Source organism: Phocoena phocoena, chromosome 3 (genome assembly GCF_963924675.1).
Source record: "Phocoena phocoena chromosome 3, mPhoPho1.1, whole genome shotgun sequence".
Lineage (NCBI taxonomy): Eukaryota > Metazoa > Chordata > Mammalia > Artiodactyla > Phocoenidae > Phocoena > Phocoena phocoena.
The window spans coordinates 161314946-161342871 of record NC_089221.1 but is presented as its reverse complement, the minus strand read 5'-3'; the positions used below and the strand labels follow the sequence as shown (position 1 = coordinate 161342871).

The 27926-nt window shown below is 52.3% G+C and overlaps 1 protein-coding gene and 1 pseudogene across 1 annotated transcript; one reads left to right on the top strand and one right to left on the bottom strand.

Annotated features, from left to right (window-relative positions):
- Positions 1–27316, bottom strand: MAP1S (microtubule associated protein 1S). Its single transcript, XM_065873896.1, has 7 exons — positions 27161–27316; positions 25819–25920; positions 24261–24343; positions 23092–23232; positions 20137–22492; positions 1218–1453; positions 1–239 (listed from the first exon to the last, which is right to left on the bottom strand). The coding sequence occupies exons 1-7, from the start codon at positions 27279–27281 to the stop codon at positions 84–86; spliced, it is 3195 nt and encodes a 1064-aa protein (XP_065729968.1). The 5' UTR covers positions 27282–27316; the 3' UTR covers positions 1–83.
- Positions 5018–5926, top strand: LOC136120611 (serine/threonine-protein phosphatase 2A catalytic subunit beta isoform pseudogene; annotated as a pseudogene).
- Positions 27317–27926: the final 610 nt, after the last annotated feature.

The following is a 27926-nucleotide window of genomic DNA, read 5'->3' as shown; positions in this document are numbered from 1 at the left end:
GCGGAGTACCTGTTTTATTTCTGACACAGGTGCACCTCAGGACGGCGGCGGACTTGGGGCGGGGGGTGGTGCTGGGGGCGGGGCTAGAACTCCACCTTGCAGGCGGGGAAGGCCTCGTCCTGCATGGACACAGTGCTGTTGCTGCCCAGCACCGTGATGCCCAGCGCCTGGTGCCGGGCGTGCGTCTCCTCATACCACTCGTGCATCGCCACCGAATCGAAGGTGGGGATCAGGGTCACCTGTGGGTGGGACAGATGGACCAACGGTGAGGGGGAGCGCCCTCTGCCCTCCCGGCCTAGCCCCGAGGCATCTGAGGCCCCTCTTCTCTGACCGTGTTTGTCTCCGCCTCCATTACCTCTCGCCTGGATGTCTGCAGCCGGCGGCCAGCCTGTCCCCGAAGTCCCTTCTCCTTCTCACGGCACCCAAAGGACCCTTTCACAACCCAGGAGACCGGACCACTCTTCTGCGAATTCTTCTCCATGCTTCCCGCCCACCCCCACCGCTGCCATCTCCCCCTGTTCTCTTGCCCAGGCCTCCCTCCAGCTCCCTGAATACACTAAGTTTGCTCCCACCACTGGCCTTCGCCCACGCTGTGCCGTCTGCCCGGGACGCTCCCTCGCAGCTGCTCCTACCTCGGAGCTGCTCCGTAAGCTGCGTGCAAGGCTGGGTGTCAGCTCACTCACAGGCTGAGTGGGCGGCCAGGTACCTGGAGGCTCCTTCTATCCAAATTCGCCTCACCCTTCAAGGTTCTATTTCAAGGCTTCCCATGGGGACAACCCCAGCCCTCAGGGTCAATTCTCAACGTTCTTAGCTGTGTAGACACCACACATCTCACCTATTCCTCCTGGCTGATTCTCATAACATTACGGAGGTTCATTGCCAGGGGTCAGGCGAGGTGATCAAACCAGCCCCACCCTGCGACCTCACCCAGGTTTGCTGCAGACGGAAGTGGATGTAACAGGAACAGAGTCCCGAGAGCTGGGTGGCACTCCTGCATTTGACCTCATTGCCGCATGGCCTTGGGGACATGGCTTAGTCTCTCTGAGCCCCACTCCCTCCTTGGATGCGGGTGAAGGTCACACCAACCTCACAGGACAGGGTGGGCTCAGCAGGAAGACACCGGGAAGCGCTGACCCTGCTCAGTGGCAAGAGCTTGGGCAATGTCCCAGTGACATTTGCTGTCATCGAGACTGTCTCACACCCGGGTCGTCACGCACCTGGAGGTCACGGTCCCACAGCTGCTTGCCAGCCAGAAGCGCATCCAAGACAGCCCGCATGCCCTCTTCCTTGTGCTGGTCCTGGCCACTGATGACGTAGCAGAGCGCACGCACCCTCCGGAAGAACTCCTTGTCCACCAGGCGGGCACTGCCCCCGCTGGGCAAGTAGGCCAGGTCGAGGTAGACGGGGGAGCTCGGCGGGGCCAGTGACCCTCCTGGCCGACTGCCAGCTGACCCTGTGGGTAAGAGGGATGGGGTCAGTCGTGAGCTCTGGGGACAGGGAGGGGCTGAGACCCAGGGCCCGGGACAAGGCTCCCAGCTCCACCTGCACCTCTCTGAGTGGCTCCCTCCCTGGCAGGAAGCCTGATCTCCGTTTTATGGTTGACAAGCTCTCCCTGGCTTGTCCTGCAAACACCCCAGCCAACCCCTCAGTGCCTGGACACTCCCTGGCCAGTCCCTGGACACAGACATCCCCAGGGCCTGAGGGAGGGGGCAGCCAGGGAGGGCTCCCTGGAAGAGGGGGTTTTAGAGCTTGAGTTCCTAAAGCAGCAGTACCTGGAATTCTCAGCAGCATCCACCTGTTTAGTTACTCAAGGGGAGCCAATCGGGCATTTATCAAACTCTCCTGGGCACCGCCCCCTGGGGACATGGCAGTGACCAAAACAAACAAAAATCCCTGCCCTCAAGGTTGACAGGGAGCCAGAGTGGGTGTAGGAAGGAGAGCTGAGAGAGGGTGATGCAGGCTGGGCAGCCTGGATGGAGCTGGGGCAGCTGCTCTCAGGGCCTTGTCCATGCCCTGAACCCAAAGCCTGTGCAAGGGGGACAAGGCCACCATTCCTGGGCCAGTGAACTCATCAACTGATTGAGGACGTAGCCAGGTCTTGGCCACAGGAAGCCTGCCAGGTGTTTGGTGTCTTAAGATCATAAACGTTGCCCAGTGCAGGGTGTGGGCCCAGAAGGCTGCTGGGGCATTTGCAGAATGAATGAAATCCCCAGCTTTGGGCAAGTAGCGCCCCTCACTCATAACTGGGGACAGTGGTGTCGAGGACCCTGAGTGGTGCCCCAGGAAGGGAAAGCCACCGTGGCTGTGGAAGGCAAGAGGGGGACAGGAGCAGCAGAGGCAGCACAGCAAAGCGAAGGCAAAGGGAATGTGGACGGAAGCCATGGGGCGGGAGGACAGGGGTAGAGCAGGGACTGGCAAGCTATGGCCTGTGGGCCAAATATGGCAACTGCCTGCTTCTGGAAATACAGTTTTACTAGAACACCCACTGAGTACTTACTGAGCTGTTTTTGTGCTACGACACCTAGCTGAGTGAGTAGCTAGCTGAGTAGCTGAGAGAGAGACCATCTGTCCTACAAAGCTGAAAATGTTTACCCTCTGGCCCTTTAAGACAGGCTTTGCTGACACTAATGTCGATGGTTGGTTGATCAGAAGCAGTGGGAGCAGGAGACCCTGAGTGGCCAAGACTGTGGCCTTTGGAAAGAGGTCAAATGCCCAGGAAGAGAAGGTCTCAGATGATCCCCAGCCTCCGGGTGCCAGCCTTGCCCATGGGCCCTAGGGGCCACCCTCTCTCTCTCCCTGCCACTGTGCTGGGAGCCCCTGACCTGCCAGAGGTCACAAGGGCCCATCAGATGCCTCTCTTGGAATCTGCCCAGGAAAGACAAGAAGTGGGGGCTCAGGGGGGCGCTGAGGCTAGAAGACAATCAAGAGACCAGGGTGGCCAGGAGCTGAGGACAAGCCACATGGGGAGAGAAGCTGGAGATGCCTGTCGGCTCCCGGAGGGCAGGACCACCCCAGGCAACTAGAATAGGGCTCAGTCCAGAGCAAGCACTCAGTGAACATGACCTGGAGTTATTTATGACTGTCATCGTTGTCGCTGCTTTCTCACCAGCCCTCTCTTGGTAATTCTAGACCTGCTCTGACTGATGCAGTGGCCACCAAGCACTGGAACGTGGTGTGAGCCCAGAATGCTGGGAGTGCAAAACACGCACCAGGCTCCCAGGATGTAGTGTGGAAAGAGAAAAGGGAACTATCTAGTAATATTTTATATTGATTACATGCTGAAATGTCATTTTGATATAGTAGTATGCGGGAAAGAATGAACACAGCAGGATTCTGGGACGATGGCACAGTAGGAAGCTCCAAGAATCTGCTCCCTGTCTAGATAGCTGCGCTGGCAGCCCCTCAGCATAAGTCTGAAGCAACTTACATGGGACTTAAAGGACTGGAAATTTTTTCTTCCCTTCTTCCCCCTTCATTTTTTTTCTTTTTCCCCTTTCGGGAGCCAAACATTTAAGCACTAGGACACTCAAAAGCAACTACTATACAGGGGAATTTAGAAAGCAACCACAGATGCCCAGCAAAAGGTACAGGATCAGAAAAGACATGAGAACACCCTAAGTTTACACCACAGACTGATCCCCAGCATAGAGACAGCTCACAATAATCAAAGGAAAGAGCCACAGCAAACCCTGGGCAAGGGGAAATTTTGGATCTCAAGTTATCACATTATTAGATTCAAATGTACAGTTTTCAATTAAAAAAAAATCACAAGGTACATAAACAGGAAAGTATGGCCCAGTGAAAGGAAAAAAATTTAACAGAAACTGTCCTTAAGGGAGACCAAATGGTGGACTCACCGAAGACTTAAAAAACAGTCCTAAAGATACTCAAAGAACTAAAGGAAGATGTGGGAAAAGCCAAGAAAACAATGTATGGAAAAAATACAAATATCAATAAGGAGATAGAAAACATAAGAGTAAACGAAAAGAAATTCTGGAGCTGGAAAGTATAATAACTGAAATGAAAAATTCACTAGAAAGATTCCACTCAAGGTTTGAACAAGCAGAAGAATCAGTGGTCTTGATGACAGGGCAATGGAAATTATTGAGTCTGAGGAACAGAAAGAGAAATAATTGAAGAAAGTGAACAGAGCCTAGGGGACCTATGGGATACTATCAAGAGGACCAACATACACATTATGGGAGTCTCAGAAGAAAAAAGAGAGAGAAAGGGGCAGAAAGATTATTTCAAGAAATAATGGCCAAAATCTTCTTATATTTAATGAAAGACATGAACATAAACATCTAAGAAACTCCATGAGCCCCAAATAGGATAAATTCAAAGAGAACCAGACTGAGACACATGATAAGCAAATTGTTCAAAGATAAAGAGAATCTTTTTGTGGGAAAGAAGTGATAAAGCGGATGTTTATAGCTATAAACACTTTTATTAATATCTCAGATCAACAGCCTAACTTTACAACTTAAGGAACTGAAAAAAGAAGAAAAGTAAATCCAAAGCTAGCAGAAGGAAGGAAATAATAAAGATTAGAGCAAAGATTTTAAGAATAGAGAGTAGAAAAACGACACAGAAGATCAGCAAACCCAAAAGTTGGTTCTTTGAAAAGATTAACAAAATTGGCAAATCTTTAGTTAGATTGACTAAGAAAGAAAAAGAGCGAGAGAGAAGGGTCAAGGGAACCGGGAGTGGCCGGCGGGCGGGAGGCGGCGGCAGGCGCCCATCGTCCGGCGGGAGTTGTGCGGAAGCCCCGCACCTCCCCGCGCCCTTCACCTACTCCAGGGGCGCGCGGCCCAATGGGCCAGTGCAGAGGGTCTCCTGGAGGCCGTGTGCCCGGAACCGCCCGTGGGGCTTGGGCGCGGCGCGGGGTCGCGCTCCCCAGCTCCTTCCACTCCCGCTGGGAGCTGGCTGCGGACGAGGGCGCTGGGGCGCGCGGCGGGCGGGGGGGGGGGGGGGGGGGGGGGGGCCCGGAGGCAGCGGGGGAGGGGCTCGGGCCACCATGGACGACAAAGCATTCAACAAGGAGCTGGACCAGTGGGTCGAGCAGCTGAACGAGTGTAAACAACTTAACGAGAACCAGGCTAAGGAAATTTTAACAAAAGAATCAAATGCGCAAGAGGTCCGTTGTCCTGTTACCGTCTGTGGAGATGTGCATGGTCAATTCCATGATCTTATGGAACTCTATAGAATCGGTGGGAAATCACCAGATACAAACTATTCATGGTGACTATGTAGACAGAGGTTATTATTCTGTGGAGACTCTGACTCTTCTTGTGGCATTAAAGGTGCGTTATCCAGAACATATTACAATATCGAGAGGAAACCACGAAAGCCGACAAACTACCCAAGTATATGGCTTTGATGATGAATGTCTGTGAAAGTATGGAAATGCCAATGTTTGGAAATACTTTACAGATCTGTTTGATTATCTGCCACTTACAGCTTTAGCAGATGTACAGATATTCTGCCTCCATGGTGGCCTTTCCCCATCCATAGATACACTGGATCATAGAAGAGCCTTGGATCGTTTACAAGAAGTTCCACATGAGGGCCCAACGTGTGATCCGTTATGGTCAGATCCAGGTGACCGTGGTGGGTGGGGTATTTCACCACTCGGGGCTGGCTACACATCTGGACAAGATATTTCTGAAACATTTAACCATGCCAGTGGTCTCACACTGGCTTCTCATGCTCACCAACTTGTAATGGAGGGATACAATTGGTGTCACGATCGGAACGTGGTTACCATTTTCAGTGCACCCAACGATAATTAAGTTATCGTTGTGGGCACCAGGCTGCTATCATGGAATTAGATGACACTTTGAAGTATTCCTTCCTTCAGTTTGACCCAGCACCTCATCGTGGAGAGCCTCATGTGACCCAGTGCACCCCAGACTACTTTCTGTAAATTCCTCCTGGGAAAACCTGCCTTTGTATGTAGAAGTACACCTGGCTTTTAAATATATATATATATACACATTTAAAAACAAAACAAAAAAAAGCAACAGTAATCTATGTGCTTCTGTAACAAAATGAGATCTGTCTTGGCATCAAACCATATCATGGACCAAACTGTGCCATACTAATGATGAGCATTTAGCACAACTTGAGAGTGAAATTAGTTCAATACTATGTTCTAGATCGGCCAGTCTTAACAGTTTGCCTGCTGTATTTGTAGTAACCGCTTTCCTTGGGGCTGTTCAAGCAAAAAAGGTAACTAACTCCATCTCCTTTTGCACTTACTTGGAGATTTTAGTTAGAGTGTTTAACTGGCATGGATTAATAGGGTTGGATTTTTATTTTTAAGAAAAATTCATAAAGCTGACTTCCACTTAATTCATTACCGTTTATTTTATTGAAATGTATAATTAACTGAAAAATTCTTGGGCATACGTTGTCATAACATTTAAAGAGATTTCCCTTCATTTAAACTAAATTACTATTTTATGTTGATCTGCATATTTCTGTATATTTGTCATGACAGTGCTTGCATTCTATTTGGTGTACTGAGCAAATAAACTTTCCATTTTAAACAAACAAACAAAACAAAATGAAAAAGAGAAGCCTCAAATTAGTAAGATCAGAAAGTGGAGATGTTACTACCAATCTACAGAAATAAAAAGCATTATGAGAGTACTATGAACAATTATGCACCAACAAACTGGATCACTTAGAAGAGATGTACAAATTCCTAGAAACACAAAACCTACCAAGACTGACTCACAAAGAAATAGAAAATCTGCATAGACTTATAAATAGTAAGGAGATTGGATCAGTAATCAAAACCTCTGGGGCTTCACTGGGTTTCTACTAAACATTTAAAGAAGAATCATTAGAAAGGAAAAAGGAAAGTTATCTCTGTTCACAGATGATATAATGTTATGTGTAGAAAATCCTAAAGATTCCACACACAAAAAAGAAACCTGTTAGAACTAACAGATGAATTCAGAAAATAGCTGGATACAATATTAACACACAAAAAAAACAATTGCATTTCTCTATGTTAACAGTGAACAATTCAACAAGGAAATTAAGAAAACAATTCCATTTACAATAGCATAAAAAGAATGAGATACTTAGGAATCAACTTAAAAAGGAGGTAAAATATTTGTACACGAAAACTACAAAACACTACTGAAAGAAACTAAAGAGAACATAAATTAATGGAAAGATATCCCATGTTCATGGATTGGAAGACTTAAATATTATGTCACCACTACCCAAAGTGATCTACAGATTCGATGCAATTCCTATCAAAATCCCAGTGATTTTTTTTTTTTTTTTGCAGACATAGAAAAAATACATTCTGAAATTCATATGGAAGCTCACTGGAATCCCAAAGAGCCAAGGAAACCTTGAAAAAGAAGAACAAAGTAGGAGGACTTACATTTCCTGATTCCTAAAATTACTACAAAGCTATAGTAATCAAGGCAATGTGGTACTAGTATCAAGATAGACATACAGATCAATGGAATAAAATAGAGAGCCCAGAAATAAACTGTCACACATATGGTCAAATGATTTGTGACAAGGGTGCCAAGAACATTCAATGGGGAAAGGGCAGTCTTTTCAGCAAATGGCCCTGGGAAACTGGATATCAACATGCAAAAGAATGAAGTTCAATGCTTATTTAGCACCATATCCAACAATTAACTCAAAAAGCAAAATATGACAGTTAAAACTATAAAATTCTTAAAAGAAAACATAAGGCAAAAGCTTCATGACACTGGATTTGGCAATGACACCAAAAGCACAGGCAACAAAAGAAAAAGGAGACACACTCAACTTTATGAAAATCAAAAACTTTTGTGCATCAAAGGACACTATCAACAGAGTAACAAGGCAAGTCACAGAATGGGAGAAAATATTTACAAATCATTATCTGATAAGGGATTAATATCCAGAATATATAGAGAACTATCACAACCTAACCACAAAAAGACAAACCACCTGACTCAAAAATGGGCAAAGGACATTTCTAAAAAGATATACAGGGCTTCCCTGGTGGCGCAGTGGTTGAGAGTCCGCCTGCCGATGCAGGGGACACGGGTTCGTGCCCCGGTCTGGGAAGATCCCACATGCTGCGGAGCGGCTAGGCCCGTGAGCCATGGCCGCTGAGCCTGCACGTCCGGAGCCTGAGCTCTGCAATGGGAGAGGCCACAACAGTGAGAGGCCCGTGTACCGCAAAAAAAAAAAAAAAAGATATACAAATGTCCAACAAGCACATGAAAAGGTGCTCAACATCACTAATCATTAGTGAAATGCAAATCAAAACCACAGTGAGATATCACCTCACACCCATTAGGATGGCTACTATCAAAAGGCCATAAAATAGGGCTTCCCTGGTGGCGCGGTGGTTGAGAGTCCGCCTGCCGATACAGGGGACACGGGTTCGTGCCCCGGTCCGGGAAAATCCCACATGCCGCGGAGCGGCTGGGCCCATGAGCCATGGCCGCTGAGCCTGCGCGTCCGGAGCCTGTGCTCCGCAACCAGAGAGGCCACAACAGTGAGAGGCCCGTGTACCGCAAAAAAAAAAAAAAGCCATAAAATAACAAGTGATGGCAAGGATGTGGAGAAAGTGGAACCCTTGTGCACTGTTGGTGGAACGTAAAATGGTACAGCCACTGTGGAAAACAGTACAGCAGTTCCTCAAGAAATTAAAAATAGAATCACCATAAGATCCAGCAATCCCACTTCTGAGTATATACACCAAATTTGAAAGCAAGGGTCTCAAAAAGGTATTTGTACATCCAGGTTCATAGCAGCATTATTCACAATAGCCAAAAGGTGGAAACAACTCAAGTATCTAACAATGGATGAATGGATAAACAATATGTGGTCCATCCATATGATGGAATACTATTCAGTCTTAAAAAAGGAAGTTCTGACACATGCTACAAAATGAATAAAGCATGAGGACAACAGCCAAGTTGAAGAAGTCAGTTACAAAAAACCCCAAATACTATATGATTCCCCTTATATGATGTCCCTAGAGTAGTAAATTCAGAGACACAAAGTAGAATGGTAGTTGCCACGGGCTGGGGACAGGGAGGAATGGGGAGTTAGTGTTTAAAGGGGACAGAGTTTCAGTTCCACAAGATGAAAGAAGTTCTGGAGATGGATGGTGGTGATAGTTGTACGACAACATGAATGTACTTAATGCTATTGAACTGTGCACTTAAAAATGGCTTAAGGTAGTCAATTTTTTTTTTTTTTTTTTTTTTTTTTGCGGTACGCGGGCCTCTCATTGTTGCGGCCTCTCCTGTTGCGGAGCGCAGGCTCAGCGGCCATGGCTCACGGGCCCAGCCGCTCTGCGGCGTGTGGGATCTTCCCGGACTGGGGCACGAATCTGTGTCCCCTGCATCAGCAGGCAGACTCTCAATCACTGCGCCACCAGGGGAGCCCAAGGCAGTCAATTTTATGTTACATTAATTTTAGCACAATTTTTAAAAATTGAAAAAAAAAAAAAAAAAAAAAGCACAGCAAGCCCAAGACTGCTACCCTTAGAAAGCTGACAGGTTGGCCCTTGGCTGCCTTCTGGGAACTTGGATTTCAGAAGGGTTCCCACCATTTCCGAAATTCCAGACTCCCCAGGAAGGGGTGAGCAAGTGTACAGCATAAACTACATTGCTGTACAAGCAGTGTAGGCATGGTGAGCCACTCTTCTTATCATTTGGGAAATGGTGGGAACCCTTCCAAATATATATATAAAATCTGATCATTCTCAGATGTATTTGGTCTTTATCCACAGTTCCCGCCTCACACCTCCTAAAACCCTTGGCATTTTCTGATCAGTAAGAGCAATGGGAGCATCTTTTGTTACAATACTTGGTTTCTTGTCCTCAGTTCCTGAAACCACTTCAGGGCCATAAAAGTGAAATGAGTGTCTGTTACTCAAAACAAGCCCTTTCCAACACAAGGTTTCTGCTAATGAAGGAGACTTTGGATCCCACCCCAGGGTGGGGGCTGGTTGTCAGGAGAACCAATCATATGATTAAGAGGTTGAAACTTTCAGTCTTGCCCTTTGATCTTGGGGGAGGGGAGAGGGGCTTGAGGTTGAATCAATGGCCATTGGCCAATAATTTAGTCAATTACAACTATGTAATGAAGCCTCCATAAAAGCCCCAAAGGACAGCTTTTTGGCCCTTTTTCAGAGAGCTTCCACGTCAGGGAACCAGAGTGCTTCTACGTGCCACTGTGTGGGGCCCCAAGCTCCCTGAGGACATCAGTCAGATCCCTCGTTTGGGACCTCATCCTATGTATCTCTTCAACTGATTGTTGATTTGTATCCTTTAACAGTGTTTTATATGTAATAAATGAGTAACCTAGGGAGTAAATGGGTTCTTCCTGAGTTCTGTAAGCTGCACTAGCAAATTAACCAAACCCAAGGAGGGGGTCATGGGAACCTCTGATTTACAGCTAGTCAGTGAGAAGCACAGGTAACAAACTAGACTTGCGATTGGCATCCTGAGTTGCAGGAGGTCACCAGAACCCCCGGTTTGCGGCCAGTTGGTCAGAAGCACAGGTAGAAACCTGGGCTTGTGACTGGCATCTGACGTGGAGGGTGGTCTTGTGGGACTGAGCCCTTTACCTGTGGTATGTGATTCTATCTCTGGGTAGAGAGTGTCAGAATTGATTTGAATTCCTCGATGCCCTGCTGGCATCCAAGAATTGCTTGTTGGTGTGGGGAAACCTACACACAGACACACACACAGTGGAACTGGGTCCAGGAACCCTTTTTGGTTGGTGTCAGGAGTGGGATTTGCTAGAATGACCCTGGCTTACAGAAACATGTGGTTTGTTTTTTGTTTTTTAGTGTGTGTGTGTGTGTGTGTGTGTGGTACGCGGGCCTCTCACTGTTGTGGCCTCTCCCGTTGCGGAGCACAGGCTCCGGACGCGCAGGCTCAGCGGCCATGGCTCACGGGCCCAGCTGCTCCTCAGCATGTGGGATCTTCCCGGACCGGGGCACGAACCCGTGTCGCCTGCATCGGCAGGCGGACTCTCAACCACTGCGCCACCAGGGAAGCCCCGAAACGTGTTTTTTTAAAGAGAAAGGATAAAAGGGTGGGGAATGAGCAAACGCTGATCCCCAGATAGCTACCTACTCACCCACAGTATGAAACTGCAGCTCACTGCAATCAGTTACTAAAGGTAGAAGTTACCAACGGAATGTAGTAATGGTAGTAGACCCAACACCCAAGGAGTTGGCTCACTGGATATATAAGGAAATGCAAAATAATAAGCAGCATGCTGAATACAGTTTCCTGGTTATTGTTATCTCTATTAGCCAAAATGAAAGTTAAAAAATGTGCTCACTCAGGTCTTGATGTTGAACCAAGTTCAGATTTGGGTAGATCTGAGGTTTGGTCATTAGCCTCAAAGCCGCCCAGAGAGGGAAAAATTATGCAGGGGCATCAGGAAATACCTCTAAGGTCTCTGGTCACCAAGGTAGTTAATGTAGGGGGAGGGCAAAACCAAGAAACAACTAAAACCAGGAGACAGAGTGTAAAGAAACGGACTCACTTTGTGGACTGGTATCATCAGTTTCCTGAAGAACCTTTACCAAAATGGATCGTGAGAGTAACCAATTTGGGGGCTGTGTCTTTGGTTTTGAAGGCTGCAGAGTAGAAGAGCACATCTGGGTTGATGCAGGACCCGAAGCTCACTACTGAACAATCACAGATTGTTCCAGACACACAGGAGGTTATCCCCGAAGGAATAACCAGCCTGGCAGACTGGATAAACACCACTGAAAAGTGTGTTTATCCTGAGAAGGGGGGACTGCCCAACTCACCCCATAAATGCCAAGTGGGACACCCCAGATGAAGCAGCTGAAATGCTTCCTATGCAAGCCATGTGGGATTAGCTTTATAACTGGGACATTCACCCACTGAATATGCCTGTTACCCAGGTTTTGGTAAATGCTGTGATTAACGGGACCCTTGTTGCATGGGCACCCCATGGTGCATGGGCACCCCATGGAACTTTACTGCTACAAAACTGAACAACAGTTCTAGAAGCCTTATCAGATCTGCTATTCAGCTTCTCTGATGACACCAAGAACATTAGAGTAATTAAGAAAACGGGGAGAGACAAAGGGGAGAGTCGAGGGACTTGACCGAGTGGAGTGGTAATCTTCAGATGGCTGTTGAAACGTAGAAAGAATAAAGCAGACACTGATAGAGTTGAAACAGGTGAGACTGAGCAGGACCCTGTGGGGCTCCTGGACATGGAAGCCTTTCTGTGTACCCCATTCCTGGTTTGTAGGGGACAGACTCCAGCCTCCGTGACCTTCCCGGAGTCCCAAAGGGCAGATTCAAACAGTTGCTAATCAGGGAAGGGAGGGGATGCAGAGACAAGGGAGGGGCAGCCAAGAAACAATAGGGCAGCCTTGGGGCAGGGGCTCGTTCCACCTCAAGGGATACATATTAACAATACCTTTGAGCTCTTTACAGAAATAAAACCCCCAACAAATGGAAGATGTCAGCATTATTCATCCCAGAGAACAGCATCTGAGGCCAGATGAAAGGAACCAGAGAAGCTCATCAAGAGATTACCTAGACCGGATTAAAGGAGTATAGGTGTGTCCCCCCCCCCCCCCCCCCCCCGCTCACACACCTTAATCTTATCAACAACCCACCCTTGAACCACTGCTACAAAACTCACCAAATCCCTCCTGGGTTGGGGGACAGTTTTTCAGGGGCATGAGCCCACTGTGCCCCACTCTGCCTGGCAAAGCAATGAGGTTGTTCTTTTTTTTTAAAAGCTATTCTTTTCTAATTCACCCAAAACTCTCCCTGCAAGATTCGACGTGGCACTGGTTCACAGAAGCTGAGTTTTCGGCAACAGATGCAGCACTAGCAGAGACTGGGTGGACCAGTGCGGCCCCCAACGTTTTGTTAAAGGGCCCCAAACAAGTCCACTATTTACTCTAGTTTGGAGGGATTTCAAAAGCCAGGAGGCAAAGATTACAATGAGAAACCTGACCAGGAATCCCCTGCAGGTGAGGACTAGGAAGATTAATGAAGATAAAGACTGAAGCAGAGGCCAGGATCTTCTGGCTCCACCCCGGGGGTGGGGACCCAAGGCCATCTGCACAGGCGTGGAGAAAACAGCCAGGAGAGGAAGGAGACCTTCCCAGGATTCCTAGATACAGGAACCCAAAGCACTGTGATTCCAACACCTGTTGGTGAAGTCTTGGCGGGGGGGGGGGGGGCGGCTAAGGTTAGACTGGAAGGTTAGATTGGGAGGAACTGGAGATGCAAACGTTGATGGGATGAAGGTGCACATTGGGATGAAAACTGGGGTGAGTGGACAGATTTTGTGTGAGGTGGTCACATCTCCTTTACCTGACTGTATTACTGGGATGGAGACTATGGCTGACTGGGGATTGCCTCCCCTACTTAATATTGTAAAGCAGAGGCCTGTAAGTCCGCCCTCCGGCCACTTTTAATTGGGGACGCCAGATGGGAGCCGCTAGAACTGCCCGAGCACACACAGGTGGCTAACATAGAGTGATCTAGAACGCCTGGTGGACAAAAAGAGACGACCACTTTAATTCATGATATGCTAGAAGCTGGAGTGTGGGTACCCACGAATTCACTGTACCATAGCCTTGTGCGGCCTGGGGAAAAGACGGATGGTTCATGGAGACTAACTGTAGACTATCCAGACTTAAACCAAGTTGTACCACCTATCGGCTCAGCCGTTCCGGACACACAGAAAATGCAAGGAGGCTGCTACTCAGTGAGTGACCTCGTAAATGCTTTCTTCCCTGTTTTGATCTCAGAAAAGAGCCAGCAGCAGTTGGCCTTCACATGGGAAGGATCCCAATTTACCTTTCTTGCGCTGCAACAGAGGTATCTGAACCCACTGGCTTACTGTTGTGATTTGGTCAGAAGGGACGTGGACTTGATGCGGGTCGCCAGTGTAATCATACACTATACTGACGGCGTTACGGTGATAGCGGAAACCAAAGAGCAGGCTAGGACTGATGTGAGTGCAACAGGGACGCACATGACCAACTGGGGTGGGTTAATAAATCCAGCACTGGTTCCCAGGCCTGCCCGAACAGTCAAATTCTTAGGAAGAACCTGGGCAGGGGCCACCTGGGATATTCCACAAGAGACTAAAAATAAACCGCTGTCACTGTCCTCCCCAGGACCAAACAAGAAGCCCAGCGTTTGGCTGGCTGACTTGGATTTTCATCTGGGAATGTTGCTTCCACCTGGAAGACTACCCGAAAGAAAGCTCTGAGTTAGGGACCCGAACGAGAGCAGCTTGTGTCTGAATCACAAACGGTGGCAGCCCTCTCAACTTGGCCGTTGGGCCCTGCCGACCCCCCACTCAGGTATGATCTGGGAAGTGTCGGCCATACTCTGTACACTCTGCAGACTGGAGCTTCGGGCAAAAGCCCACGAGCACCTCCCAGCAGTGACCACTGGGATTTTGGACCAGAAAATTCCAAGATGCTGCCGCCCATACACAGTATTTGAGACCATTAGCAGCCTGTGACTGGGCATTAACTGAGATCACCTCGATTACTGATGGACATAAAATAATCATGAAACCTGAGATGCCCATAATGTCTTGGGTGATGTTGGAGAAACACTCCAATGAACGCAGTGCCCAGAAGTGTTCCATGATAAAAAGAGAAATGGTTCATCCGAGAGCACGCTGCCAGGGTAATGCGGGGAGGCACCCACTGGATCATGAGCACGTAGCCTCTTTTCCTCTAGGACCGACTTTGGAGCCACCTGAGGAGCGGCTGAAACTGACTGGCACATTACACAGCCTTGCCCTATGGACGGCTCTCAACTGAACCACAAAGCGCGCTTGCTTTATGGACGGCAGTTTCAAGATGAATGGATAATAACCTGCTTGGAAGGCGGCTGCATTAAGACCAGGGGATGGCGAGACTCTGGAGGCAGCAAGAACAAATGGGCTCAGTGGGCTGAACTGCATGCTGCTTTCCTAGCAGTGGTGGAAGAATTGAGCAACGGTAAAAGCCCCTATGTTTGGGTTTTTACTCCTGGGCCGCAGCCCATGGCGTGGCCGTGTGGTCCCGCAGATGGGCAACGGAAACCTGGACTATTAAAGGGACGCCTGCATGGGGCGCGGCCTTATGGAAATCACTCTGGGAATTTAAGGGGCGTTTTAAAGTAGGACCTGACAATGCCCACCAGAAGAACCCCTCCCAGGTTCGGAAGGTCACTGAACCATCAAGTGAACATTTTGGGAGGGCGGTCCATGAATGAGTCGGCATGGGGAGAGGGCTGCAGCAATGCAGAGCCCCACACATAGCCAGCAAGTGGATTACATTGGACCAAAGCCAGTAGCCCTGGGGCTGGGGGCTATAAATGAGCCCTAACAGGAAGAGACACCCTGCACTGGGTTTGCATACCTGATGGTAGATGCAAAATGCTCAAAATACTGTAAGATTGGAACAGAAAATACTGTAACAATGTGAGCCACTGAGTTACATTTCTTCGCACCAAGGGGTGCACTTTACAGCCCATATAGTCCAACAGTGGCAAGAGATTTCACACCAGATGTGTTGCCTATCATCCTCAGAGTAATGGTTTAATAGAAAACTGGAATGGGCGGCTGAAGCATTTGCTGTCTAAAACCAGGGGAGAGAACAGGCTTGAGAGGCTGGCTTACACACCGTCACGAGCATGTGCTCACGCTCAACGTGAGCGGGGCTGAGGGCGGGTCCCCACTGGATAGATTCCTCCGCTTTTCTGGGGGTGTGGCCAAGTCGGGGTGGGGGAGGATGCTGATGCGACTGTATAACTCTTCCCCGCATCACAGCAACTTTTTTTTTTTTCTTCTCCTACTCAATGCAGTGGTCCCAGAACCAGGGATGCAACTGTGGGGGGCCAGCAGCAGGGATGATTCCTAAGCAAGAAACTGGTAACTATACCTTTAAACCTTTATGTCAGAATTCCTAAGGGCCTGATGGGCCCGGAATGTGCCTTCACCCGCCTCTGGCAAAGCTGGTGCTGACGGCACGCTGCCTAGCAGTTGCAAGAGCCCACTGGTTCTGTACCTGTGTAACCCTACTCTAGGTGAGCGGCAGTGGACGGGGCAGGGGAGACACCCGCCAGCCTAGTTTCCTGGCAGCAATCTGGACCAGCACGGTGGCCAAACTCACGTCCCTCCCAAGAGTGGAAAAGTGTGGGTAAAGATAAATGACAAATGGAGAGGGAGAATAACAGCTGAGGGTAAAGGGATGAATAAGTGGGTTATGCAATGAGGGAAATCCAACATTTTATTAACACCTGGAGAGAGCCTCAGAGCAAGAGAATAATAGAATCTCTTAGCAGAAGCATACCAGATGCCCAGCAGGCTGAAGCTAGTTTGCTGAGATCAGCCCTGATTTGGGGACCTGATAAGATTGAACAGCAGCCTGCACACCTGAATGGCATGGCTCTGGAAAGACATTCTGGTCCTGAGATATATTAACGAACAGGACCAACTGTTAAAAGATTAAATGGAATTCTAGCGATGCGCCTGTGTCTTCTGACTCCCATTTTTCGGGCTACTACAAAGGATAACATTTGGGAACTGTTGCCTACTGGGACTTCAAACTGTGTGGTGTATAGCTCCCAGCAGACCGATCTATGCGATCACGGTGTGATTACAGATCGTGACAATCAATTGCTTAGAAAGGTCCCTGGTTATGATGGACGAAATATAATGGCCGCGTGCCGAGCATGGGAGGGTGTGCTGTCCACGAGCACATGTCATCTGTTTTCGTGGATGGAAAACGATTCATCAAACTAGGGAAGAACAGTGGGTCCCTGATGGGATTAAAGCAGTGGGCATCACATGGTCGCTCAAGTTCCCCTGGGGTACAGCCCTACCAGAGACAAGGCAGGCCACAGGAAGCCTCATGGCATACTCAAACTAAATTAAATTACATCTAGGTGTGCTTGCCACGCATCTAAGCCTAGTCTGGGGGGGCCCAAAATTTTGGGGTGCAAAACATGCACCCTATCTGCACCCAGGCCATTAGTATACAATAGCAACAAGGTCTCTGGTGGATTCAACAACACTGGCCCACAAGCCAGAAAGAGCCTTAGGGTAAATAGGTGCTAGTAGGTATCCTAGGACAAGTGAAATTTGCTTTTAATGAGGAGTGGCATTCAGAGGAAAAAGATTAATTAGAATAGGCAGACTAGGGGGAGTTCTCTTCCAGGTGGAAGGCGAAGGATGGGAGCCAGCCTGGAAAGAGAATGAGGTTTTAGCAAAGTGGGTCAGGCAGACTGCCAATAATGCTGGATATGCTAGAACTAGCACTGGGACCCAACAAGGCCTCTTGACTATTTAAATACATATGCAGGCTGAAGTGGCCACGGGGCAGTGGCCCTCAATCCTAGCTGCCGAGGCTCAGGGGCGCACACACCTATGGGAATGTTACGGCCCTCCAAGCTTATGGAAGTTCTCTGGGGACATTTATAATTTACACAGATGCACCCTGACTGCTCGCACCTCCAGTAAAGCTAGAAATAAAATATACCCTGCAGCACAGTTAGTTGGGATAGGAATATTCTAAATACAACTCGTGTCCTCCCCACAGAAGGGAGGTGGGCCCTGCGATACAACACACAATGGAAATCAGACTCAGTACAAGCTCGTGAACTTGTCCCTAGTTACCTTGGAATCCGGAGCTAACTGAATCGTGGCCAGTGGTCACGACCTCTGTCCTTAATACCGTCTGGTATACGGGCAAAGGCAGATTCTGTTGGGAAGGCAAACTGAACACGTCTGTAGCTCTTACCGATTTGTTGTGTAATGAAAATGAATCGTACGGTAACCATATTTCGATACGGTGTAGCGCTGTCGCTGGTAAGATTCAACTACCTCATGTAAATGAGTCTTATGGTAACACTGATACTGATGATCAAATGTATTGAGAGCCTGAGTTAAAGCCTCCTCCGGAGGTAATACCTGTGGAAAATGACTGGCCTGAGGAAGACCAGGATAGCTAATCACCAGCTGATTTCTGTGCTGAATAGTTCTGCACAAATTGATCGTAAGGTACAAGTAGCAAATGACGTTTCTCTAAATCGATCCCGGGACTTCCCTGGTGGCGCAGTGGTTAAGAATCCACCTGCCAATGCAGGGGACACAGGTTTCGAACCCTGGTCCGGGAAGATCCCACATGCCGCGGATCAACTAAGCCCGTGCGTCACAACTACTGAGCCTGCACTCTACAGCCCGCAAGCCCCAACTACTGAGCCCACGTGCCACAACTACTGAAGCCCATGGGCCTAGAGCCCGTGCTCTGCAACAAGAGAAGCCACCACAATGAGAAGCCCACGCACCGCAACGAAGAGTAGCCCCCCCCCCCCCCGCTCGCCGCAACTAGAGAAAGCCTCCACACAGCAACGAAGACCCAACGCAGCCAAAAATCCACCAATCCATCCATCCCTACCCCACACAGCTTCTCCAAATGTCTGGCCTATTTATGTCGGTACTATTGCTACATCTGTTCTAATAAACGCGACCCCAAATATAAGTGCTGTGATAGGTATGATTGCTTTGCTGTAAGGGATCTGTTCCACCAGGGGGTGGACTGCAGTACTGTGATTTATAAGAAATACATATGGTCATTCTCAGATATATTTGGTCCTTCATCCACAGTTCCTGGCTCACAGCTCCCAAAACCCTTGGAATTTTCTGATCAATGTGAGCAATGGGAGCATCTTTGTTATATTTGGTCTCTAGTCCTCAGTTCCAGAAAACACTTTAGGGCCAAAAGGGTGAAATGGGTGTCTTGTTATTAATAAGAAGCCCTTTTCCATCACAACCGGGTTTATGTTAATGAAGGTGACTTTGGATTCCCACCCCAGGGTGGGGGCTTGTTGCCAGGAGAACCAACCTTGTGATTAGCGGGTCAGAATTTTCAGTCTTGCGTCCTGACTCCTGGGCAGGGGAGAGGGGCCTCAGGTTGAGTCACTCGCCATTGGCCAATGATTTAGTCAATCATAACTATGTAGTGAAGCCTCCAGAAAAGCCTCAAAAGGCCGCTTTTTGGCCCTTTTACAGAAAGCTTCCACACCAGGGAACCAGAACGCTTTGTGCTACCATGCAGGGTCCCAAACTTCATGAGGACATAAGATCCCTTGTTTGGGACCTCACCCTATGTATTTCTTCATCTGGTTGTTAATTTGTATCCTTTAAGAGCCTTTTATACTAAATTGGTCATCTAGTGAGTAAATGGGTTTTCCCGGGTTTTGTCAGCAGCTCTGGCAAATTAATCAAACCAGAGGAGGGGGGCATGGGAACCTCCGATTTACAACCAGTTGGTCAGAAGCACGGGTAACAGCCTGGACTTGTGACTGGCACCTTAAGTGGAGGGTGCTCGGGGGACGGAGCCCTTTACCTGTGGAATGTGATTCTGCCTCTGGGTAGACGGTGTCAGAATTGCGGCCAACTGCGGGACACCGGGCTGGTGTCCAAGAATTGGATGCTGGAAACCTTTCCAGTGTACGTGTGAGGTAGAGGGTGCCTGCACGACCAGCCCCAATAGAAACTCCGGGCCCTGAGTCTCTAAGGAGCTTCCCTGATTGACGGCACTTCACACGTGTTGTCACAGCTTGGAGCTCAGGGAACAAAGCACATGATATGTGACTCCACTGGGAGGAGGCTTCCAGAAGCTTGTGCCTGCTTTCCCTGGGACTCCCCCCCATGTCTTTTGCTTTTGCTGATCCTGCTCTGTATCTTTTTGTTGTAATAAACTTATGAGTATGACCACACACCGAGTCCTCCTAGGCAATCATCCAACCTGGGGGTGGTCTTGGGACCCTCCACACAAATGAGTTTAACAAAATATAATATTGAAGTTAATTTCACCTGTTTCTTTTTGCGTAGAGTGGCTACTGGAAAATTCACCACGATGGATGTTGCTCACATTACATTTCCGTTGACGGTACTGCTTGAGCACCTTGGAATTGCAAGTGCTTAAAGAGTCAGGCCAGAGCTTCCATTTTATTGGAGAAACTGAGGCCCAGAGAGGGCGGTGCGTATGGCTGAGACCACACAGCAAGCGGGGAACAGGAGGACTTGGGCAGGGAACCCACTGCAGGACTTCAGCCCCCAGGTACTTACCGGATGGACCTCGAGTGGTTGTCTTGGGGACTGAGGGCTTTCTGGCCAGGGGTGCCCGACCTCCTTTGTCACTAGGCTCGCTCCGGGCGCTGAGTGGCCGACTGGCCCGGTCCCCACTGGCCAGCCCCTTGGTCTTGGCAGCAGTCACTGGAGTGGCTTTGGGGGCAGTGGTGCCACGGTTGGGGCGGGTAAGGGGCTTCCGGGTATGGCCGAGGCCCTCTCTCAGCCGCGCCTGCTCAGGAGGCAGCATCTCAGGGTCCACCATGCAGATACTAGGTGGGGTGGGCAGTGGCGGGGGTATCTTGAGTGGGTCAGGCAGTGGGTCGTGGCGAGGGGCCCCAAAGCCCTCTGTGTCCTCATCTGAGTCCGCAGTGCCAGGGGCGGCAGGCAGGGGGTCCGAGTCAGACAGGGTAGGCAGGGACTCGCTGACGGATGTGGGTGGTGTCTCCTCCACTCCTGGAGCACCCGCCCGCTCCTGGGACCGGGCACTACTGTCATTGGAGCTGCCGGGGGACACAGGTGCCGGCGCCATGGGCACAGCCTTGCGGTGCTCAAACTCACAGGGTGATACCAGGCACAGGTCCACGTCGTGTGGGGAGGCAGAGCGGAGCACCCGAGGGCCACAGAGTGGGAGGCTCAACCCGGCTTCACTTGCAGCAGCAGCTGGTGGCGGTAGCACCTGCTCAAAGGACACCGACAGGGACTCGTCCACCTCTGTGGAGTGCGGGGAGCCCACCTCAGCAGGCAGCGAGGGGGTGGTCACTGTGGGGGACGCATCCGGCCCCGGCTCCCCACCCCGCAGCGGGCTCAGTGACAGTGGCCCGCTGCTCTCAGTTGGGCCCTGGTGGGCTCCGGCGGGTGAGGGTGTGCACGGCTCGGGGGTGCTGGTGGCCAACAGCAGCTCCAGGGTCTTCTCCTCCAAGCTGCCACCCTCCTCCCCGGCTGGGCTCAGCCCCAATTCCAGGCTGCTCTCCTGGCTGGGCGTGGCCACCAGCCGGGGGGCTGGGGAGCCGCAGGCCTCCGTGGCGGGGCTGGCCTCTCTGCACCGGAAGCTAGGTGGGCTGCGGGGCCCATTCTCTGCTGGTGAGACACCTGGGCGGGGTGTGTTGGGTGCTTTGCGGGGCTTGGGAGCCACCTGGGCACCTGCTTTCTTGCCACTGACCACAGCGGAGGCTGCCCGCCGTACCTCCCGGGGTTGGGTCCGAGGGGCGCTCGGCTTGGGGTCCTTCTTCACCTCCCGGGGGGGCCTGGCTTCTTTCTCAGCCTTGCGAGGGGCCTCAGCCCGCGGTGGCTCCTTCCGGGCCACCCCGGGGCGCTCCTGGGCGGGCCTGGAGGGTGCCGTCGTCCGGCCCTCTCTCCTCAAACTGTCCCGGGAGCCCACGCTTTCCTTGCTCTCAGCTCGCCGAGGCCCCGCCAGGTCCTGAGGGGTCACCACAGGCTCCCGCAAGAACCCCAAGTGCTGCAGGCGGACCAGGCCATCCAGGAGGCGGGCGGGTGGCGTGCAGCCAGGGAACAGCACGCGCACCACCTTCTCGGAGGGGCCCGCGGGGTGCCACACCAGCAGGGCACACACAGAGGCCAGCGTGTGGTCAGTGGTGGCCGAGGGCGGGTGCAGCACGTACATGTCCAGCCGGCCCACGCCCATCTTCTGGAAGAGCACAGTGGGCTCGGCCGGCAGTGGCCCACGGTTCAGAGGCAGGGGGGTGATGCCCAGCCGGGCCAGGAGGCTCAGGGCCAGCTCTGCCTCATCCTCCCCGCGTACCAGCCGCGAGGCGGCTGCACGGGCATTGAGGAACACGATGCCCAGGTTGGGGGAGATCAGCCTGCGCAGCCGGTCATCCCCAGAGCCCCCGCCAGCGGCTGCCTCATCACGCTCCGCCAGCTTGCGCCGCAGCAGACTGTTGAGGCCGGGGAGGCTGTCAGCGCCCGCGTGGGTCACCAGCACGGCGTCCACCCGGTCCAGGTGCCGCACCAGCTTCCAGAAGCTTGACTTGGGGTTGGAGCCACCATTAACCAGCACGGTGAAGCCATTGACGGCGAAGAAGGCAGCATCCCCCAGGCCACCAGGGAAGATGTAGCAGCAGGGCCGGGCGAGCCTGAGGAAGCCCACGGAGGCCGGAGGCTCGAGCAGCTCAAAGGGGGACGGCGGCTCCAGCGACTCGGCCACGTACTCCAGGAACTCACGCAGGCCCTCAGAAGCCGGAAGCTGCACTGGAGGGTTCAACCGCAGCTGGAGCACGCCCTGGAGGCCGGGCACTTCGGGTGCCAGCTGGGCCCAGTCACCAAAGGTCGGGCAGGTGATGGTGAGCTTGGGTGGGTCTGCAGGCGGGGGTGTGGAGGCCAGGAGATCCCGGATCTATAGAGGGTGGAATGGTTAAGGGGTCACCTGGAGCCAGACGACACCCAGCCCCTTGGGAAAACTAAGACCCTTTGCCTGCCCTTGTCACCCTCAGGACAAAAACCCAGCCTTCCCCACATCCCAGAAGGGCCCATCACCACCTGTCCACCTCTACCCTCCCCCACCCTCTCTCACTCTCCCTGCCCCAGGGCCTTTGCACTTGCTGTTCTCAACTCCTAAAGCACAGCATCCTCCAGAGAGACCTTCTACACTCACCCCACCACCACCCCTGTGTACTGGTTCTTATCAAACCAAACATGGTTTGCCAGTTTTTTGCTCATTTTGCCCCACCCAGACTAAGGGATTCAGAAGGGACCCCCATTCAGATGGGACCTAGAATCTGCAGTGCCACTTGAAGACTCTGAGACATCTGCTGACCTACAGGCCCACACACTGCAGTGGGTCATGGGACTGGGCCCAGGAGGAAGACACGCCACCACCATTATTCCACAGAGGAGGAAGGGACGATGCTCAGGCGGACAGCAGGTCACTGGAGCCACTCAGCCCAGTGGGGACGAGTCAGGCTTCAGAGGCAGGATGGTGAGGGGGTGGCTTACCTCTTTGTCCCCCAGGACCTGGAGGAAGTGGCGGGGTGAGAAGCCTCCTGTCTGGAGCAGTAGCTCTCCTGTCTCCTCCAGGCAGGGCCCAGCCAGCACCAGCAGCTTGTGAGAGGCAGGGTCCAGGAGAAGGTTCCGGAGCTGAGGGAGAGGGAGAGTGTTCAAGGCCCTATTCTGTGCAGTGAGATAGTCAGCACCCCTCTTTGGGGTGGTCCCCAGCCCCTAATCTATATATACCACCCCACTCCTGTCCCCATGACGGCCTGGCCAGTACTAAACTAGAAGCCGGGACTGCAGCCTGTAGGCCTCCAGTCGGGCTCGACCCCCTATCCCTGCTCCCAACTCCTGCTCATTCTACAAAGCCCAGCTCCGGTGCCCCCTCCTCCTGGAAGCCCTGCACACCCTTTCTGGGCTCCCTGAAGCCCACCTCTCCCTCTGGCCCAGCCCCAGTGCCATGGGGAAGAGGGGCCTGTGTCTGGCTCTGTCTCCTCGAGCCCCTTCAGGGAGCATTTTTTTTTTTTTGCGGTACGCGGGCCTCTCACTGTTGTGGCCTCTCCCATTGCGGAGCACAGGCTCCAGACGCGCAGGCTCAGAGGCCATGGCTCACGGGCCCAGCCGCTCCGCGGCATGTGGGATCTTCCTGGACCGGGCCACGAACCCGCATCCCCTGCATCGGCAGGCAGACTCTCAACCACTGCGCCACCAGGGAAGCCCCAGGGAGCATTTTTGATCAGAGGAATCAACTCGTACAAGAGTATCTAGAGGGGTGTCCCGGGGCTCTATCTTGTTCATCTTTCTCATGGGAAATTGAGAGAAGAGCACAGATGTCCACAAGCTAGAAGTATTAAGTCAGTTCAGACAATTAGCGGGGCCCAGCCCAAAGGAACGCACGGGACGCAAACATCGGTTGGGTTCTGCCCTCCCACCTCCAGCCCTTCCCTATCTCATTCCTTCCTCCCAAACTCCAGCCTTTTCTGATTCCACCCGCTCCCCCCATCAGCTCTGAGGAGGGAATAAATCGAGGCTGGAGTCATCGGGGGAGACTTCGCTGCTGCTGGGCGTCAAGAAGAGGATTTCAGGCAGCATGAAGGCAAGGACACGTGAGGTGAGGCCAGGGGATGGCGCTCGTCCCAGCAGCCCGCTCCCCCCAGGAGCCTACCCTTCCCTACCTCGTCACACAGGGACTTGTCTGATGGATTCAGGAGGACCAGCGTCTCCAGGGTGTCTCCACGGTGGTGCAGGCTCCGCTGGCCTGTGGGGGAACCGGGCCCTGTGAGTTTAGGGCTGAGCCAAATGTGTGGGGGTCAGCCTGTGACAAGGTCAAACCCTGCCTCACTGTGTAACCCCAGGCGGCCACGAGCCCCTCCAGGACTCCGCTTCCCAGGACCCCCAGCCAGAGGGTCATCCAGGGATTAACAGGCATGTGGTAAAGCTGCAGGTCAGGATGAGGCAAGAACAGGAAACCGCCTTGGCAGGCCTCACGCTGGAAACAAGGCCTCCACTGCTGGCAGGGCCCAATTCACAGCTCTCAGCCCTGCGGGGGATGCCACTGTCACCCTCATTTTATAATCAAGGAGCCTGAGCCCAGGGAGGGCCAAGGAGGGTACACCAGGAAAAGGGCACAACATGGGCAAGGGCCCTGCGGCAGGACTGAGCTCTCTGTGTCTGAGGATCAGGAAGGGGCAGGTGGGGCTGCAGCGAGGGGCAGCAGGAGGGAGCCAAGGGCAGGGAGGCCTCATGGGCCACGGAGAGGGGAGTGGGGTTGATTCTTGGATCCAAACCCTCGTCCGTCCCCCAGAGACCAGATGTGTTTCAAATATGCAGCACCCAGCCTGGGTCTGGAGAGGCAAGGACCCTCTACTGCTGGTTACCCTTTATCAGTTTATCACGGGCTTCTTATCATGTGCGGCTATTGCCCCATTCAGGTGGGGAAATTAAGGCACAGAGAGGGGAAGTGGCTGCCAAGGCCACACAGAGCGGATGGCATTTCCAGCTCCCCCAAATGGTGAGGGTCAGGAAGCCACCCAGAACCACTGGGACAATGAGGCGACGGACACTTCCTTCCTCTCCTGCAGCGGCCTGGAGGTGACTCAACAGGCTGGCTGAGGCAGGGGAGAGCTGCAGGCAACACCCAGGCCCTGCCCAGCAGCTGTTCTGTTCACCCTGGTCACCCCAGAATCCCCAGGGAGCCACGGGACATGTGGGGCTGGCCCAGGAACCCCAACTCCCTCCTCGATCTTGCTTTCTCAGGTCCCCATCTATTGAGCATCTCCTGTGTACCTGGCCCTGTGAAGGAATCACAGGCATAAACCAGACATAGTCCCTGCCACACCAGGCCTACACTCCACCCTCCAGTCCCGCACAGCAGCCCCTCACTTTCCAAATGTCCTGTCCCTTTGACTGGGCCCTTCCTTCCACTCTCCACACCAGCCCCAGCTGCTTTTCATCCAAAAAGACCCTCCTCAGAGGTCTCCCTGTCCCCCACACCTCACTGGGGACAAAAACACAAGTTCTTGCCTTGTGGGTTGCTGATGACCAAAGGAAGTGAGTGCTGGCTCAGGGCCTGCCCCTGCTCTGTACTCAGTAGATCTCAGTTGTGTTATTACTGTTGCTGCTTACAGCCATCCCCTGATCCCCATGCCTGGCATATAGTTGGCACTCAAAGAACACCTGTCCACTGAATGAGCAGAAGGGGAGAGCTGGGGCATGCAGGGTCCCCAGCCTCACCTTTCACAATGCTGGAAAAGGTGGCCGAGTGACGTGACACAAAGACCTTGAGCTGCTCATCGAGGCTGCAGACGCCAGGGTCAATGTCCCACGACCGGATGCCTGGTGGGGAGACGGGGGAAGGGAGGTAGGAAATCAGCTGGGCTTCCCAGCTCCCAGAATACTTCAATAACTAGCGGATGGCTGGTGAAGGCCGCCACAGGCCCCTCCCCACAACCTGCCCCTGCACATGACGGCCTGGAAATTCAGAACCATCCAATGTGCCTTTGGAGCCCGCTGCATCCACCCTCAAGGAACCCAAAGTATAAATCAGGCATTTTACAGAAAAGACTCAGGACATCAGAAAGAAAGTCCCGGCCTCCTAAACAGTCATCTTGTCCCCTCCGTCATCCTCCCACCCCCACCACTGGTTTCACTGTTCCTCAGCCCTGCCAGGCACAGTTCCCATCTCTGAGCCTTCGCGTGAGCTGTTCCCACTGCCCAGAGATCCTTCTCCCCACCCTTCAGGTCCTCTCAGCCCTTTGCATCCTCTGAACACTCCTGTAACCATCTGAGCTTAAAACTTGGTCCATCTCCTCACTCACTTTGGTACCCGCCCCCCAACCAGAGCCATTAGTCCTGTGAGGGCAGGACTGAGCCTGCCCATGGTCCCCACGCTATCCCTGATGCCCTGTGGGGTGACATTCCTTAATCCTGTGAACCGAGATGTTTGCTGCCGTCCCATTTTACTGGCCACGGACGGCAGGCCCTGCCGATCTGAGAGACGGGGGATGGATGAATGCCCTCCAATCACGGTTCGGGGTGCACCACGCCTGCCGGTCCCACCGTGCCAAGTGGCTGCAGGTTAACCTTGCAGGTGCACCTATGACTCATATTCCCAGGTGCCAAATCCCTTGAGCAGGCAGCACCCGCCCACACCCCAATTAGCAGTTCCTCATGGAGCTGCGGAAAGTAGGCCCTGGAGCTCCAGGCCCAGCCTCCCCATCCCTGCTCCTCCCTCCAGGACTTCCAGGCTGCTAAGGCCCGAGGATTCGAGGAGGGCCCGGAGGGCGGGAAGCGGAGCCGTTGCCCAGGCTGCCCAATCGCGTGGGTCCCAAAGCCTGGGCCCGTATCCCCTCCGCGGTCTGCACCCCGCTCGAGGCAGAGCAGCCCAGCCCAAACCCGAACGCTGTTTCCTCTGCGGGCACGCACGGGCTCTGCCTGCGCCCTGTGCCTAACGGTAAGGGGACAGGGGCACCGGGGCCCCCGGATCCAGCCGCCCCCCGCCCCATCCCCCGGCCCTTAGGCCGAGATGCGCCGCCGCGCCCGCCTCCCCGACACCGCGTTCCCGGGCCGGCCCGACCTCGTTCAAGCTCCTCCAGCACATAGGCTAGCAGCCCGGGGCACCCGCACTCGCCGCCCACCACGAGCAGCAGTGAACTGGGCGCCTCCACCGACCCGGGCCCTGCAGCCGAAACCGCCATCTTCGCGCCGGCCAGACGCTCCGACCGCCCGCCCTGCTGTCCCCGCCCCTTAAAGGGGCCGGACCGGAAGGGCTGAAGACCCCGCCCGGAAGCCCCTCCTCGCACGTTATCTGCCCCTTCCCGCCCATTGAAGTGGTGGGAGATGGGGGTATGGAGACCTAAGGGTTGCCCTAGCCTTGGGTCTCCACTTTGGGCACCCCTCCCAAATAACCACTGATTCATTCATTCATTCACTCAACAAGTTCTGACTGCATGCCTACTACATGCCAGTCGGAATCTCTGCCCTTTGGAAACTCACATCACATCACAGTGGGCCCAATCAGAACCAGGTCCCAGTTCCCCAGGTCAGGGCTTAAACAGAGAAAAGAAGGGTACTTTTGAGGGCTTTGAGGGGTGCATAGGAGTTTGCAAGGTGTGGGTGATGGGACAATGACATGTGAGGCATAAGTTAGATCGTGTGCAAAGTTTTAAAGCTAGGAAAGTACAGTACATGTGAATTTGAGACACTCTGGGCCTGGAACAGGGCACACTTATTTGCTATATGCCAGGCATTTTACTCCATTAGTTCACTGAATACATGCATAAACCTATGGAGTTGGCACTGTTATTATGGTCATTTCAGAAAAGGATGGAGAGGAAATAGAC